General features: G+C 38.0%; 1 protein-coding gene across 49 annotated transcripts in view; it reads left to right on the top strand.

Moving 5' to 3' along the window:
* The window catches only part of SLMAP (sarcolemma associated protein), a 166,195-nt gene that overhangs the window by 84,337 nt on the left and 65,920 nt on the right, over nt 1–15,938 (top strand). For all 49 annotated transcript variants that reach the window (XM_078351243.1, XM_008981872.5, XM_078351260.1 and 46 more), the window contains exons 5-8: nt 3,985–4,021; nt 6,276–6,338; nt 13,751–13,846; nt 14,108–14,179. In XM_078351243.1, the coding sequence (XP_078207369.1) occupies nt 3,985–4,021; nt 6,276–6,338; nt 13,751–13,846; nt 14,108–14,179 (268 nt within the window). The remainder of the gene's footprint in view (nt 1–3,984; nt 4,022–6,275; nt 6,339–13,750; nt 13,847–14,107; nt 14,180–15,938) is intronic.

A 15,938-nucleotide genomic window follows, 5' to 3' on the forward strand; every position in this document is an offset into this window, starting at 1 on the left:
TAGCATCCCAAAGTGCTAGGATTACAGGCCTGAGTCACTGTGCCTGGCCAATAATTTTTTAATGATTAGAAACAGACACAGTGGCTCACACCAGTGATCCCATCACTTTGGGAGACCGAGGTGGGTGGATCACCAGGCCAGGAGAGCAAGACCATCCTGGCCAACATAGTGAAACCCCATCTCTACTAAAAGTACAAAAATTAGCTGAGTGTGGTGGTGTGTGCCTGTAATCCCAGCTCCTCAGGGGGCTGAGGCCAGAGAATCGCTTGAACCCAGAAGGCAGAGGTTGCAGTGAGCTGAGATTGCACCACTGGCCTTCAGCCTGGCAACAGAGCAAGACTCCATCTCAAAAAAAGAAAGACAGACAGACAGAAAGGCAGGGGGAGGCGGGCAGCAAATAACTCTTTTCTTTTCTTTTCGACAGTCTTGCTTTCGTCACCCAGGCTGGAGTGCAGTGGCATGATTTTAGCCTCCACCTCCCAGGTTTTAGTGATTCTTCTAGCTCAATCTCCCAAGTATTTGGGATTACAGGGAGGCACCACCACGCCCAGCTAATTTTTTTTTTTTTTTGAGACAGAGTTTTACTTTCATTACCCAGGCTGGAGTGCAATGGCACGATCTCCGCTCACTGCAACCTCTGCCTCCCAGGTTCAAGTGATTCTCCTACCTAAGCCTCCCAAGTAGCTGGGATTACAGGCATGAGCCACCACGCTCTACTAATTTTGTATTTTTAGTAGAGATGGGGTTTTTCCATGTTGGCCAAGCTGGTCTTGAACTCCTTACCTCAGGTGATCCTCCTCAGCCTCCCAAAGTGCTTAGATTACAGGCGTGAGCCGCTGTGCCTGGCCTAATAATTTTCTATTGATTAGAAACAGAGAAGCCTGGCACAGGTGGCTTGTGCCTGTAATCCCAGCACTTTGGGACTCCGAGGCAGACAGATTGCCTGAGTTCAGGAGTTTGAGACCAGCCTGGGCAACAGGGCTAAAACCCATCTCTACTAAAAATACAAAAAATTAGCCAGACATGATGGTGAAAGCCTGTAGTCCCACCTACTCTGGAGGCTGAGGCACAAGAACATCTTGAACCTGGGAGTCAGAGACTGCAGTGAGCTGAAATCAGACCACTTCACTCCAGCCTGGGTGACAGAGTGAGACTGTCTCCAAAATAAAAAATTTTATAAAAAGAAACAGAGAAATTGCATATAATCCCACTACTGTAACACTAAATAACTATTTTCATTTTTCACATTTCTTTGTTACGGCTTTTATATGCACATGAACTTTTTTCATACCAAAATATACCTATATCCAGGGTGCTTTTTTTTTTTTTTTTTTTTTTTGTAGACGGAGTTTTGCTCCTTACCCAGGCTGGAGTGCAATGGCGTGATCTCGGCTCACTGCCACCTCCGCCTCCTGGGTTCAGGCAATTCTCCTGCCTCAGCCTCCCACATAGCTGGATTTACAGGCACGCACCACCATGCCCAGCTAACTTTTTGTAGTTTTAGTAGAGACGGAGTTTCACCATGTTGACCAGGATGGTCTCGATCTCTTGACGTTGTGATCCACCCGCCTCGGCCTCCCAAAGTGCTGGGATTACAGGCGTGAGCCACCGCGCCCGGCCCCAGGGTGCTTTTTATAAAATACAAATGTATATCACTTATGGAATGTGTTGCTGGATTTTTAGCCCTTCGTTTATTAATTAGATTGTTAGGAGAACAGAAGATTTTATACTTGGGTCACTAAGAAAGGTGAATTTTTACCAAAAAAAAAAAAAAAAATCTCTGTTATACCATTTGTTTCTATTTAGATTTTTTTTTTTTGGAGATGGAGTCTTGCTGTGTTGCCCAGGCTGGAGTGCAGTGGTGGAATCTTGGCTCACTGCAACCTCTGCCTCCCAGGTTCAAGCAATTCTGCTGCCTCAGCCTTCCGAGTAGCTGGGATTACAGGTGCCCGCCACCACACCTGGCTAATTTTTGTATTTCTAGTAGAAATAGGTTTCACCATGTTTGCCAGGCTGGTGTCGAACTCCTAACCTCCCACATTTAGACATTCTTAAGTTCATTTCACTGTATTTGTGTATCTGCAGAGAAAAGAATATATCATTGTAACTCTACAATGGTTATTTCTGAGTGTTGGCATTGAGTAATTTTTATTTCCTCATGATTTACTTCACACATTTTCCATAATCAATAATTATTATAGTAAAAAATAAATTCTTGTTTAAAATGCCTATTTCAATTTTCTGGAGTAGAGAAGGAAAACTAAAGTTGTATGTAATTAAAAAATCTTTACTAGCCACCAACTTTGTTAGGACCTTGGGATGGGCTTTGGGGATATGGAGGTGAATAGGTCATAGTTTCTGAGAACACAGATGTATAATCAAAAAGAACAGTAAAGTGTATATAGACTTAATGAAGTCTGTATCATGGGTGCTCAGAAGGGAGGTGGGTGTTGGTATTTAATATTCCATTTTATTCAGCATTTTAGTGTATTTGTGACTATTTGAATTAGACCAGTTCTTACAGTGTTTGCAGTTATTAGGGTGGAATCAAAATTATTCCTATTTTTAACACACATCTGACCAGTTTTTCAGCAGCTTACACATGATTAATCCATTCAATTTAAGAACTTTACCCAGTCAGCCTTCAAGCTAGCCATTGCAAGAGTGGCCTCTAGAATGCGGAGTGGTTAGCTGCTAATGAGGTCATGTGTAGTAGCCTTGCTTTGAGTACCCTGTACTCACCCCCAACACACATAATGGTATCTTACAGGGCCTTGTAAAACAGGGACTCTGGCTTCCTTACCTGCTATATTCTCATGAGAGTAATAGTAGTGATCAAGTCCCATGTCCAAAGCACTATTTTAAGCTCTTTATTCATATCAACACATTTAATACTCCCAATAACTCCATGGAATTTGTTGTATGATTACCTCCCATTTTATGCATGAGGAAGCTGAGACCTATATTGATTAGCAATTTGCCTTTCAGCTGGTGAGTAGAGCTGGAATTTGGACCCAGTATAGTTTCTGAGCTGTTATACTACCTTTTTGTCGGCAGTAGTTAATCAGGCCAACAAGACAACTAGTACCAATTAAAGATATCTATTTAATGTTTTAAAGTGTTATACTGAGTTCAGTTTCATACATACATCTAAGTTTTCAGTTAGTTTCTGAGGTGGCTCGGTGGAGACGAGGAGTAGTAGTGTTTTGATTCAAGTTGTTCTTCACTGGTACAAGTTTCTAACCTTGCTTTCCAGAACTTTGCTTTTTAAGACTTTCTATATAGGAATGTTTAATTTTAAAATAATGTAGTTTACATATTTCAAAATTGAAAATGGATTTTTTTTTTTTTTGAGACAGAGTCTCTCACTTGATTGCCTAGGCTAGAGTGCAGTGGCATGATCTTGGCTCACTGCAACCTCCACCTCCCAGGTTCAAGTGATTCTCATGCTTCAGCCTCCGAAGGAACTGGGACTAAAGGCCTGTGCCACCACACCCACCTAATGTTTTTGTATTTTTAGTAGAAACAGAGTTTCATTGTGTTGGTCAGGCTCGTCGCAAACAGCTGACCTCAGGTGCAGGTGATCCTCCCGCCTCAGCCTCCCTAAGTGCTGGTATTACAGGCATGAGCCACTGCACCTATCCAAAAATGGATAGAGTACTCCTTTTCTGTATAGAAATTCTTATAATCAGGTAATTCATCACAGCCCTCAAAAAGTAGTGCGTCTTCAAAGAGCATTTAGTACATTTTGGATTTGGAATTTGTTTTTAGAAATATATTGATGTCTAAAAGATAAGTTTATATATTTATTTTTGTTTTCTAAGAATTGTATACATTTATGAAGGATTGAAAAATAGTTCACATTCTTTTAATTATATGAAGGCAAATGTATAAACTTTGTGGTGTAAGATATTCTGGTACTCTCATACTCTGTTTCCTCTATTGTCCGGATATTAGATAAAACTTCTAAATTTTACTTTTCAGTGTCATCCATGCACCATTACCAAGTCCTGTTGACAAAGTAAGTTGCTAATGATTATTTTTTCCAAACTGACTCAGCTATGTTGCTTTGAAAATGTTTGTTTTTAGTATCCTTTACCTAGAAATTTATTTCTCTTGTATAACAAAATATGTAGAATGCATATAGCTATATAGTTATTATAATCTGATCTTCGATATCTGGAGAATCTAGGATAGATGTTTCTTCAGGAAGAAACCTTTGTTATCTCAATTAAATTGTTCACTATGTAAACTAGGAATACCTGTTTTGTATCTAGCCAAGGATAAGGAGTATTCACTGTAACTTTTTATTCTGAGATACAGTTCGTCTAGAAATTTGTTAAAGCTTTCTACTTAAAGAGTTCACTCAACATTTATCAATACAGAGAAGTAGTACAGAAACACAGGCTTAGAAAAATTGTTCTTTTATTGTCTTTGAAGGTTACTTTTTACCCGATCTGATCAGAAACTTTGCAATAATTGTTTGCTAGAAAACATTTTTCTTTTGTTCAGAAATAATGGTGTATTCAATTATAGATATCATTGCTAATTAGCCCTCCAAAATACGTCTTTTGACATTAATGTGGGAGTGGAGTTTTCTTAGTGCAGTAACTAAATTAGTGGAAAAAATACTATTTTACGTTTTTCTTCCATTCGAATGAATAATGAAAGCCTGCTTGAAACTAAAGTTCTCTGTTAGATTCCTTTTTCAGAAGTACAAGTGGTTAATCATAACTTCTGCAATATTGAAGTATTATCCAGAAGTAAATAATGATCCTGCTGATTTAGAACTAACTTTAAAAAATAATGCCAACTCTCTGCCTTCTAGTTAGCATACTAATCAAAGTATACCTACAGAGCTTAATAAGGACTGATGCTATAACATCATTAATAAGCTAACACATAAGGGTAAATATTACAGCAACCCAGTACTCCTTCCTTCTTCTCCTCCTCCTCCTTCTCCTCTCCCCCTTCTCCTCCTCCTCTTTCTTTTTTCCTCCTCTTTTTCCTGTCTTGTTCTTTTCTCCTCCTCCTTCTTCTCTTCTTCTTCCTGCTTCTTTTCCCTCTTTTCCTCCTCCTCTTCTCTTTCCTCTTCCTCTTTCCTTCTTCCTTCTTCATCCTTCCTTCTTCCTCCCTCCTTATACTTCTTCCTTTTTTCTTCCTCCCTCCTCCTCCTACTTCTTCCTTTCTTCTTCCCCCCTCCTCCTACTTCTTCCTTATTTCTTCTTCCTTCCTTCTTTCCTTCTTCCTTCCTCCTCCTCCTCCTTATTCCTCTTCCTCCTCCTCCTTTTTTTTTTTTTGAGATGGAGTTTTACTCTTGCTTCCCAGGCTGGAGTACAATGGCACAATCTCAGTTTACTGCAGTCTCCATCTCCCAGGTTCAAGTGATTCTCTTGCCTCAGCTTCCCAAGTAGCTGGGATTACATGCATGTGCCACCACGCCAGACTAATTTTGTATTTTTAGTAGAGGCGGGGTTTTTTCATGTTGGTCAGGCTGGTCTCAAACTCCCGACCTGAGGTGATCCCCCGCTACCTCGGCCTCCCAAAGTGCTGGGATTATAGATGTGAGCCACTGCATCCAGCCCTTCTTTTTTTGTTTTTGAATAATGCTGTGGTTCTATATTCCATAGCCTTGAATATAGATATTCTTCATAATACTCTTGAGTTCTAAATAGTTTGACTATGATGGATAGTGTTTAAACACCATTACTTCCCATCTTTTTTCTTAAAACCTACCTATGGATTTAAAGAAACATTACTTCAGGCTATTGGACAAATTGTTACATTTCATGTCCTTGCCCTTCCTACACCACATACAAGTAATTTTGAAGATGGCTACTTCTAAATGAATGAGGCTTTGTTAAAATATCAAAGAACTATTTAATGATGCATTTTAAAGGGAAAATATGTGGATCTATTGATTTAGGAGGTTTTATTTCTAGTTTAAGAAAAGGCTGTATTTCCATCAGAAAAGGAAAAAAAAGTAAAAGGCTATATTGCCTTTGCACTATAAATTTGTGATTTGGTTTATCAAATATTTTCATGTGTAGCTCTTGTTCCACCACCCTGCTTATAAATTTCAAGCTGATCAGCATAGTGTAATACCATTTACAAATTCTGGACATCAGGCAGAAATATTTTAAAAACCAGGGAAACTGGTTAATTTTTTAAATAGTTATTTTGTATATGTAAGTAAGTAGACATTTCAAGGAATTAGTTTGTCTTAATGTTTTTTATGAAGTGTTTTCTGTTGATACTTTGTCATTTGTTTCTAGGTTGCTGCTAACACTCCAAGTATGTACTCTCAGGAACTATTCCAGCTTTCTCAGTATCTACAGGTAAAACTGAATCTTGAGAATTCTTAAAAATAGAATTTCTTTTAGATTTTTTGAAGTTCTTAAACGCAGTTAGGGCCAGGTATGGTGGCTAATGCCTATAATCCTGGCACTTTGAGAGGCCAAGGCAGAAGGATTGTTTGAGGCTAGGAGTTTGAGACCAACCTCGGCAATAAAGTGAGAACTTGTTTCTACAAAAAAATTTTAAAACTAACCAGGTGTGATGGTGTGCATCTGGAGTCCCAGCTACTCAAGAGGCTGAGGCAAGATCGCTTGAACCCTGAGGGTCGAGGCTGCAGTGAACTGTTATGGCACCACAGCACTCCATCCTAGGCAACAGAGCAAGACCCTGTCTCAAGAAAAGAAGGGCAGAATTAAACAACTGATATTTTATTTTGCCAATTCACAAATATAGGATATTTTTAAATGAACTGGATACAAATACAAAAGAAATACTATCTTTTCAAAAAAGAATAAAGGATTAAAAATAGATTGTATGAAAAAAGGTAAAAGGGTTAAATCTAGAAAATCTAAGCCTTTATGGGTTAAATCTAGAAAAGATAAGCCTTTGTACGAGAGGAATTTTTTTCTTCAAGTATGAGGGGATTCCAAAACAGTTTTTTTTTTTTTAATTTATTTTTAAATTGTTTTGGGGACAGAGTCTTATTCTGTCTCCCAGGCTGAAGTGCAGTGGCATGATCAGAACTCACTACAGCCTCGAACTCCTGGGCCCAAGTCTTTCTTCTGCCTCAGCCTCCTCCCAAAGCACTGGGATTATAGGTGTGAGCTGCCACACCAAGCCTCAAAACAATTACTTATCCATAGATGACTTTTATTTTATTTTATTTTATTTTATTTTATTTTATTTTATTTTATTTTATTTTATTTTATTTTATTTTTTGAGACAGAGTCTCACTCTGTAGCCCAAGCTGGAGTACAGTGGCACGATCTCAGCTTACTGCAACCTCTGCCTCCTGGGCTCAAGCGATTCTTCCCCCTCAGCCTCCTGAGTAGCTGGGACTACAGGCGTCCACTACCATGCCCGGCTAATTTTTTGTATTTTACTAGAGATGGGGTTTTACCGTGTTGCCCAGGGTTGTCTTGAACTCCTGAGCTCAGGTGATTTGCCCACCTTGGCCTCCCAAAGTGTTGGGATCACAGCATGAGCCACACCTGGCCCATAGATAACTTTTAAATAAAATTAAAACTGGAAGAGATTTTGATTGCTTAATAATATCAATAGCAAGTAATTATATACCACGTATTATATGTCAAGCTTCATTCTAGCAATTTGCCTATATTATTTAATTCTCACAACAATCTTACAAGGTACATATTTTATCCCTGTTTTTACCAATAGAGTAACTGAGAGTCAGGAAGATTTAATAATTTATATAATATCACACATCAAGTATATAGTAGAGCTTGGATTTGAACCTGGACAGCCAAAACTCAGATTTTCAGCTTATTTTTTCTTTTGAGACGGAGTTTCCCTCTTGTTGCCCAGACTGGAGTGCAATGGCACGATCTCGGCTCACCACAACATCGGCCTCCCAGGTCCAAGTGATTCTCCTACCTCAGCCTCCCAAGTAGCTGGGATCACAGGCATGTGCCACCACACCCAGTTAATTTTTTGTATTTTTAGTAGAGATGGGGTTTCTCTATTTTGGTCAGGCTGGTCTTGAACTCCTGATCTGAGGTGATCCGCCCACCTTGGCCTTCCCAAGTGCTGGGATTACAGGCACAAACCACTGTACTCTGCCACATTTCCTGCTCTTAACCACTGTGCTGTGCTGCTGGGTTCACAGAAAAATTTCTTGAAGTATGTAGAGCACATACTTCTTCAAGTAAATACTGCGTTTAAAGAGCTGTATAATCTCTAAAAAGCAAGCGTTTTTGGGGTTTTGTTGTTGTTTGCTTTTTGTAGGTTTGGGCTAGATTATGTTTCTTATTCTGGTGAGGGAGCATGGTTAAGAAAAACCCTGGATTAGGAGATTAGAAATTGAGGTCTTTTTTTTTTTTTGAAATGGAGTCTGTCACCCACACTGGAGTGCAGTGGTGGAATCTTGGCTCATTGCAACCTCCATCTTCTGGGTTCAAGCAATTCTCCTGCCCCAGCCTCCCAAGTAGCTGTGATTAAAAGCATGAATCACCACACCTAGCTAATTTTTTGTATTTTTAGTAGAGTGGAGTAGATTTTTAGGTTTCACCATGTTGGCCAGTCTGGTCTCAAACTCCTGACCTAAAGTGATCCACCTACTTCGGCCTCCTAGAGTGCTGGGATTTACAGAGGTGAGCCACTGAACTAGGCAAGATTGAGGTCTTTATTTTAGTTCTGCTACTTAATCCACTTTTGTGACCTTGAGTGAGTCATTTTATGTGGATTGGCCTTCAGTTGTCTTTTGTTTCAAATAATAGAACTAAACCCATGATTCTGCGCCCCTACATTCTTTTATAGGAATCAGTCAGTGAGAATAGTTTCATCTTTGTTAAGAATGTACACATCTATGAAAATGAACAGAAAGTTATCAATGTATTAATCAGATCTTACATTCCGCCATGTATAATGTATAGATAGAAAATCATTACACATTTGGATTTTAATAGAGTATTAAAGAATATTCTAAGCCAAAATTCCCTTGATTTAATCCTTGGCTTTAATTTCTGACCTGCTGGGAAAGTTGTTTAACTCTTTTGTGCCTTGTTTTCCTCATCTATGAAATGAATATAGTAATAGTCCTTAACATCACAGAATTGTGAAGAATTTAAAAAATTAGTATATATAAAGCACTCAGAACAGTTCCTGGCACATAGCATGTTTGCCATAAATGATAGTAGTTGTTTTCCATTCAATAGGAAGACACATTAATTAAGCTGCTTACTTAAAGAGGTGGAAGAAAACTTTGAGATTAATGTAGTCTAAACCTCATTTTTTAAAATGAGAACTGTGGGGCTCATATACTTTAAATGGTTTGCCCAAGGTTGTATACTACTGTTACTAGTCATCGTGGTAGCAAATCCCACTCTCTCACTCTCCACTCTTTCCAACCTTCTTGTTAGTTCTGTGAATATTCCTAGTGTCCTAATCCTCTACTGTTCCTTTTCTAGCTCTTTGAGAGAAAATTATACCACAGTCTTCTCTGTATACATCCTTATTGAACTGCCAAAGTTCTGATGTAAATTGTAAACATTTTGAATAAAAACTGGAATAGATGCATTTCATACCCTAGAACTAACTAAAAGACCATTCCTGGATGTGTTAGATTTCCATTAGGATATAGTTCATGGAGTTAAACTCTAAATGGAACTGAATTAAAAAGGTGAAATTACTCCATCTAGTGGAATTAGATTCTAGAGATATGATGGGTTGATGGTTTTTTCTTTTCTTTTTTTTTTTTTGTTTTTGTTTTGGTTTTCAGTAAAACTTTTTGCAGCAACTGAGTAATTTCCTAGATATTAAGAATGTCTTAGGAACTTAAACTTGTCAAATAGTCTAAGTGAAGCTGCGTTTTAATATGGATTCCAAGATGGTGTGGCTTTTTATTGGATTCTTTAACATATAGCTTTAGAGTGACATTAAAATGTAGTATCTCTAACTCTAGATAGACAAGATTTTCCATGGACATTATTTATCAAGGATGTGGGGAGCAATAAATTCATGCTTTAAACCTCAAGTACTATGTTTGAAGCATATACTTTTCTGTTGAGATGTCTCATAGGCATTAGGGTCATAAGTGTTCCTCTGGATAATGACAGAAATAGAACAAGGTGAAGAAGGTATGCCAAAACCACAGCTAAGTGCTGTGAGCATTTCACCTTGATTCCCAGTGAAGGAGAGCCTCTTAACAGCTATCAACTGTTAACAAGCCACCTAAAGTTTAGACTTTCTACATCAGTGTCTTTTTCTGTAAAATATATCTTTGAAGGTGCCAAATAGTTATTTAAGTCTCCCATTATAAATCCCTTAATTACATTGAACCAGTATTCAGTGGACTCTTACCTATTTTTGGCATATTAATTGCTGCTAAATTATGGGCTGTTAGAACACCTGAAAATGCAATAGGCTGTGTGTGCGAGTGAAGCAGTCTCTCTTTTTAAATGTATATATTGGCTGGGCAAAGTGGCTCTTGCCTGTAATCCCGACACTTTGGGAGGCTGAGTCAGGTAGATCATGAGACCAGGAGTTCAAGACCAGCCTGGCCAACATGGCAAAAGCTCATCTCCACAAAAAATACAAAAATTAGCTGGGCGTGGTGGTACGTACCTGTAGTCCCAATTACTCAGGAGGCTGAGGCATGAGAATTGCTTGACCCTGGGAGGTGAAGGTTGCAGTGACCCAAGATCACACCACTACACTCCAACCTGGGCTGCAGAGTGATACAGATAAAATAAAACAAAAACGTATACATTTATATAAATAACATTTTTTAAAGGAAAAATTAAAAGCTATTGCTGTTTTAGATATCATACTTGTGCAGTTAAGCCATTATAAAGTATCTTTGCTGATGACCAGGTTGTCTTGGCTTCACTGGTATGAGTTTGTTCTGAGATATATATATTTCACATATATGTGTATGTGTGTATATATACACATGTATGCATATATATACAATTATGCGTCACTTAAAAACAAGTATATGATCTCATTAGGTGATTTTGTTACTGTGTGAACATTACAGATTGTACTTACATAACCTAGATGGTATAGGTTATTACTCGCCTAGGCTATATATTGTAGCCTGTTGCTTCTAGGCTACAAAACCATATAGCATGTTACTGTGCTACATACTGAAGGCAGTTGTAACACAATAATAGTATTTGTGTATAGAAACATATCTAAACATAGAAAAGGTACAGTAAAAATACAGTATGAAAGATAGAAAAAGGTCAGATGCAATGTAATCCTAGCACTTTGGGTGGCTGAGGCAGGAGAAACACTTGAGGCTAGGAGTTCAAGACCAACCTGGCCAACATGGCAAAACCCTGTCTCTACTAAAAATACAAAAATTAACTGGGCATGAGTGGCACACAGCTGTAGTCCCAGCTACTCAGGAGCCAGAGGTTGCAATGAACCAAGATCGCACCACTGCAGTCCAGCCTGGATGAGAGCGGGACTCTGTCTCAAAAACAAAGAAAAGAAAAAGATAGAAAATGATATACCTGTACAAGGCTTACCGTAAATAGAGCTCGCAGGGCTGGAAGCTGCTCTGGATGAGTCAGTGAGTGAGTAAGTGAATGTGAAGGCCTAAGACATTACTGTACACTACTGTAGACTTTATAAACACTGTACACTTAGGGTACTTTAAATATATTTAAAAAGTGTTTCAGGCAGGTGTGGTGGTGGTTCATGCTCGAAATTCCAGCACTTTGGAAGGCTGAGGTGGGATGATTACTAGAGACTAGGAGTTCAAGATCATCCTGGGCAACATAAGAAGGCCCCATCTGTAAGAAAATAAATAAATAAGATAATAATAATAAAATTAGCTGAGGGCTGGGCACAGTGGCTCACACCTGTATTACCAGCACTTTGGGAGGCCAAGGTGGGCAGATCACTTGAGGTCAGAAGTTCGAGACAAGCCTGGCCAACATGGTGAAACTCCGTCTCTACTAAAAATACAAAAATGAGCTGGGGGTGGTGGCACTGCCAGTAGTCCCAGCTACTCAGGAGGCAGAGATGAGAGAAATGCTTGAACCTGGGAGATGGAGATTGCAGTGAGCCAAGATTGCTCCATTGCACTCCAGCCTGGGTGACAGAGCGAGACTCTGTCTCAGAAAAAAATAAAATTATCTGGGCATAGTGGTGTGTACCTGCAGTCCTAGATATTCAGGGGGCGGAGGCAGGAGGGATCACAAGCTCTAGAGTCTGAGATTACAGTGAACCATTGGCATGCAACTGCACTCCAGCCTGGGTGACAGAGCTACACTCTTGTCTCAGAAAAAGAAAAAAAAAAAGTTTTCCTTTCTTCAATAATAAGGTAAACTTAGCTTACTATAACCTTTGTACTCTATAAACTTTTAAGTTTTAAAAACTCTTTGACTCTTATATTCACACTTAGCTTAAAATAAACACATGGTACAGCTGTTCTGAAGTATTTTGTTTCTATTTTTAATTTATAAAAGCTTTTTATTATTAAAAATTTTTAAACTTGTTTTTACTTTTTAAACTTTTTTGTTACAAATGAAGACATAAATACACACATTAGTCTAGGCCTACACAGTATCAAGATCCATCAGTATCACTGTCTTCCACCTCCACATCCTATCCCACTAAAAGGTGTTCAGGGGCAGTAAGACACATGGAGCTGTCATCTTCTATGATAATAGTATCTTCTTCTGGATACCTCCTGAAGGACCTCTCTCAAGGTATTCTACAGTTAGCCTTTTTTTCTTTTTAATATGCAGAAGGAATATACTCTATAATTAACAATAAAAACTATAGTACATGCATAAACTAATAGCAGTCATATATTACTATTATCAAGTATTATATATATAATTATATGTGCTGTACTTTTATATAACTGACAGCACAGTAGGTTTGTTTATACGAACATCTCAAACACATGAGTAGTGCTGCCTTGTGTTACAATGCTAGGATGGCTATGATGTCATTTAGTGATAGGAATTTTTCAGCTTCATTCTAATTTTATGGGACCACTGTGTATATGCAGTCTATAGTTGACTGAAATGTTGTGTTGTGGTACATGACTATGTATAGGTATATGTCTATACACACACAGTGTGTGTGTGTGTGTGTCAAATGCAAGCCTGAATTTTGTTAGCTTTTTCTGTTGTAGGTTTTTTTAAAACTTGCTCTTCCAAATTATGAATAAAAAGAAAACAATAACAGATGACTTGTCTTCTGTTATGGGGGAAGTTGCAGTTAGAGAACCTCTAATAGCAGTACTTTCAGCCCAGCAAATGAGACTAAAATGATGTGGCCCATAAACATACAGTAGTCATTTCCTATCTGCAGGGGATATGTTCCATGACCCCCAATAGATGCCTGAAATCACAGATAGTACCAAACGCTATATCTACTATATTTTTTCCTATATTTACATATACCTATAGGTTTAGCTTATAAATTAAGCATAGTAAGAAATTACCAATAATAAAATAGAACAATTATACCAGCATACTGTTATGTGAATAAAAGTTATGTGAATGTCAACATTCTGTCTGTCTTTCTCAAAATATCTTGTACTGCGCTCTAACTGAAGCTGTGGAAGGGAAAACCAGAGATAAGTGGGGACTGTTGTATATTTTACAAAGTACTATCAAGTTTCACATACTTCAAAATACATCAAGTAGGATGTAATATGAAAATATTTTAGAATGTGTTGAATATTGATTACTTCTCAAAAGAATCATGATGAGTTTATCAGAATCTTTTTTGTGATTTATAATATTAGGAGGCCTTACATCGGGAACAAATGTTGGAACAGAAGTTAGCCACACTTCAGCGGCTGCTAGCTATCACCCAAGAGGCTTCAGATACCAGTTGGCAGGTATTCCAGTTGTTTTATATATAAGAAATATTTAAACATAGTTTAATATTTTATACATGTTAAATAAACTAAAATGTTGTAGCAAACGAAAGCAAAGTTAATTTCTAACTAATGAACAAGTGTTGAAAATTTAGCATTTTACAGTAGACGCTGGTCAGTTTTATGCTTTTATATCTTTTGTGTTCAGTAGCAACCTTTTTTTATATACGTGTTATTTTGTGATTACTCGGGTTTTACTTACATTTAATTTTTCTTCAATAGGCTTTAATAGATGAAGATAGACTCTTATCACGGTTAGAAGTTATGGGAAACCAATTACAGGCATGCTCCAAAGTAGGTATTAATCTCAAATATATAAAATAAAATGCATAGTTTTTTATGTAACATCATTTCTTTAACTATCATTTTGAGTATATGGTAAAAATTTTATATATTTCCACAATTCTTTCAAATCTTTTATCATGAGAAATGGCAGACATCCATGTAAATAGAAATAATTATGTAATGAATACCCATATACAAGTCATGTACAAGTCTTTTTTCTATTGCAATTAATATTTCTTGAAAAAACTGCGTGATTTATCCTCTAGAATTTCCCTAAGTCTGCATTGTTATTTAAACATTCTTTTAGCTCTCCCCACCAGTCCATAAATTAGTAATTCGATCTAGTGATTTGATCTGATTTAGGTTCAATTTTTTTTTTTGTCAACAGCACTTTATGGATGGTATTGTGTTCTTCCACCAAGAGACAACGTAATGTCTAGTTGTCTTTCTTTTTGAGATTTTATCAATCATTGACAACCCCTGCCTAGATTCATTATTTCATCAAGGTTACAAAAATAGTATTATTCCTTCACTTATTTAGCTAGATTACTTCTATAAAGAGAAGTTTCCTTCCAGACACAGTGGCTCATGCCTATAATCCCCTCACTTTGGGAGGCAGAGGCAGGTGGATCACTTGAGGTCAAGAGTTCAAAACCAGCTTGGCCAACATGGTGAAACCCTGTCTCTACTAAAAATACAAAAATTAGCCAGATGTGGTGGCATGTGCCTGTAATCCCAGCTACTCAGGAGGCTGAGACAGGAGCATCGCTTGAACCCTGGGAATGGAGGTTGCAGTGAGCCAAGATTGCACCACTGCACTCCAGCCTGGGCAACAGTCTTTGAGATTCTGTCTCAAAGAAAAAACTCTGGGGGGCAGTGTGAGACCAGTATGGGCAACATGGCAAAACCCAGTCTCTACCAAAAATTAAAGATGCTTAGGAGGGTGCTGCACCCCTATAATCCTAGCTACTGGGGAGGCTTAGGGGGATCACTTGAGCCCAGGAGTTTGTGATTACAGTGAGTTATGATTGCAGAACTGCACTCCAGCCTTGTCTCTAAAGAAAAAAGGAAAACAATGGCCATTATTCTAAGTAACTGGCATCAAAAGCCAAATACCACATGTGGTCATTTATAAGTGGAAGCTAAGCTATAGGTATGCAAAGACATACAGAGTAGTATAATGGACATTGGAGACTCAGAAGTTGGGAAAGTAGGAGGGGAGTAAGGGATGAAAAACTACCTATTGAATATAGGTATATTCAATACTAAAATCTCAGACATCACCACTATATAATTCACCCATGTAACCAAAAACCACTTTTATCCCTAAAGCTACTGAAATAAAAAAATTTAAATAAAATGAGAAGTTTCCCCATATCAACCATGTGGTGACCCAGAGGTATGTTTTCTATGGAGAAAGCGAGATAAGTGATTTTCTCCCTTTTTTACTAGATTTAAAAATAATGAATTGGTTCTTTTTCATTTCCCAAAGACTGGGCATGAATGTTTTCTCCCTCCACTTAGATTTAAACATATTTGATGTATTTAAATCTGATGTCGTTGTTTTTCTTGTTTTAGAGATAGGGTCTTGCTGTGTTTTCCAGGCTGGTCTTGAACTCCTGGGCTCATGCAGTCCTCCCATCTTGGCCTCCCAAAGTGCTGGGATTACAGATGTGAGCCACTGCGGCCAGCCTATTTTTCTAGTTGATGTTCAAATTATCCCATCTTTGGTCTATGTAAATGCCTTCAGATTGGTTCCTGAGTCCTT

Source organism: Callithrix jacchus, chromosome 15, assembly GCF_049354715.1.
Source record: "Callithrix jacchus isolate 240 chromosome 15, calJac240_pri, whole genome shotgun sequence".
Classification (NCBI taxonomy): Eukaryota; Metazoa; Chordata; class Mammalia; order Primates; family Cebidae; genus Callithrix; species Callithrix jacchus.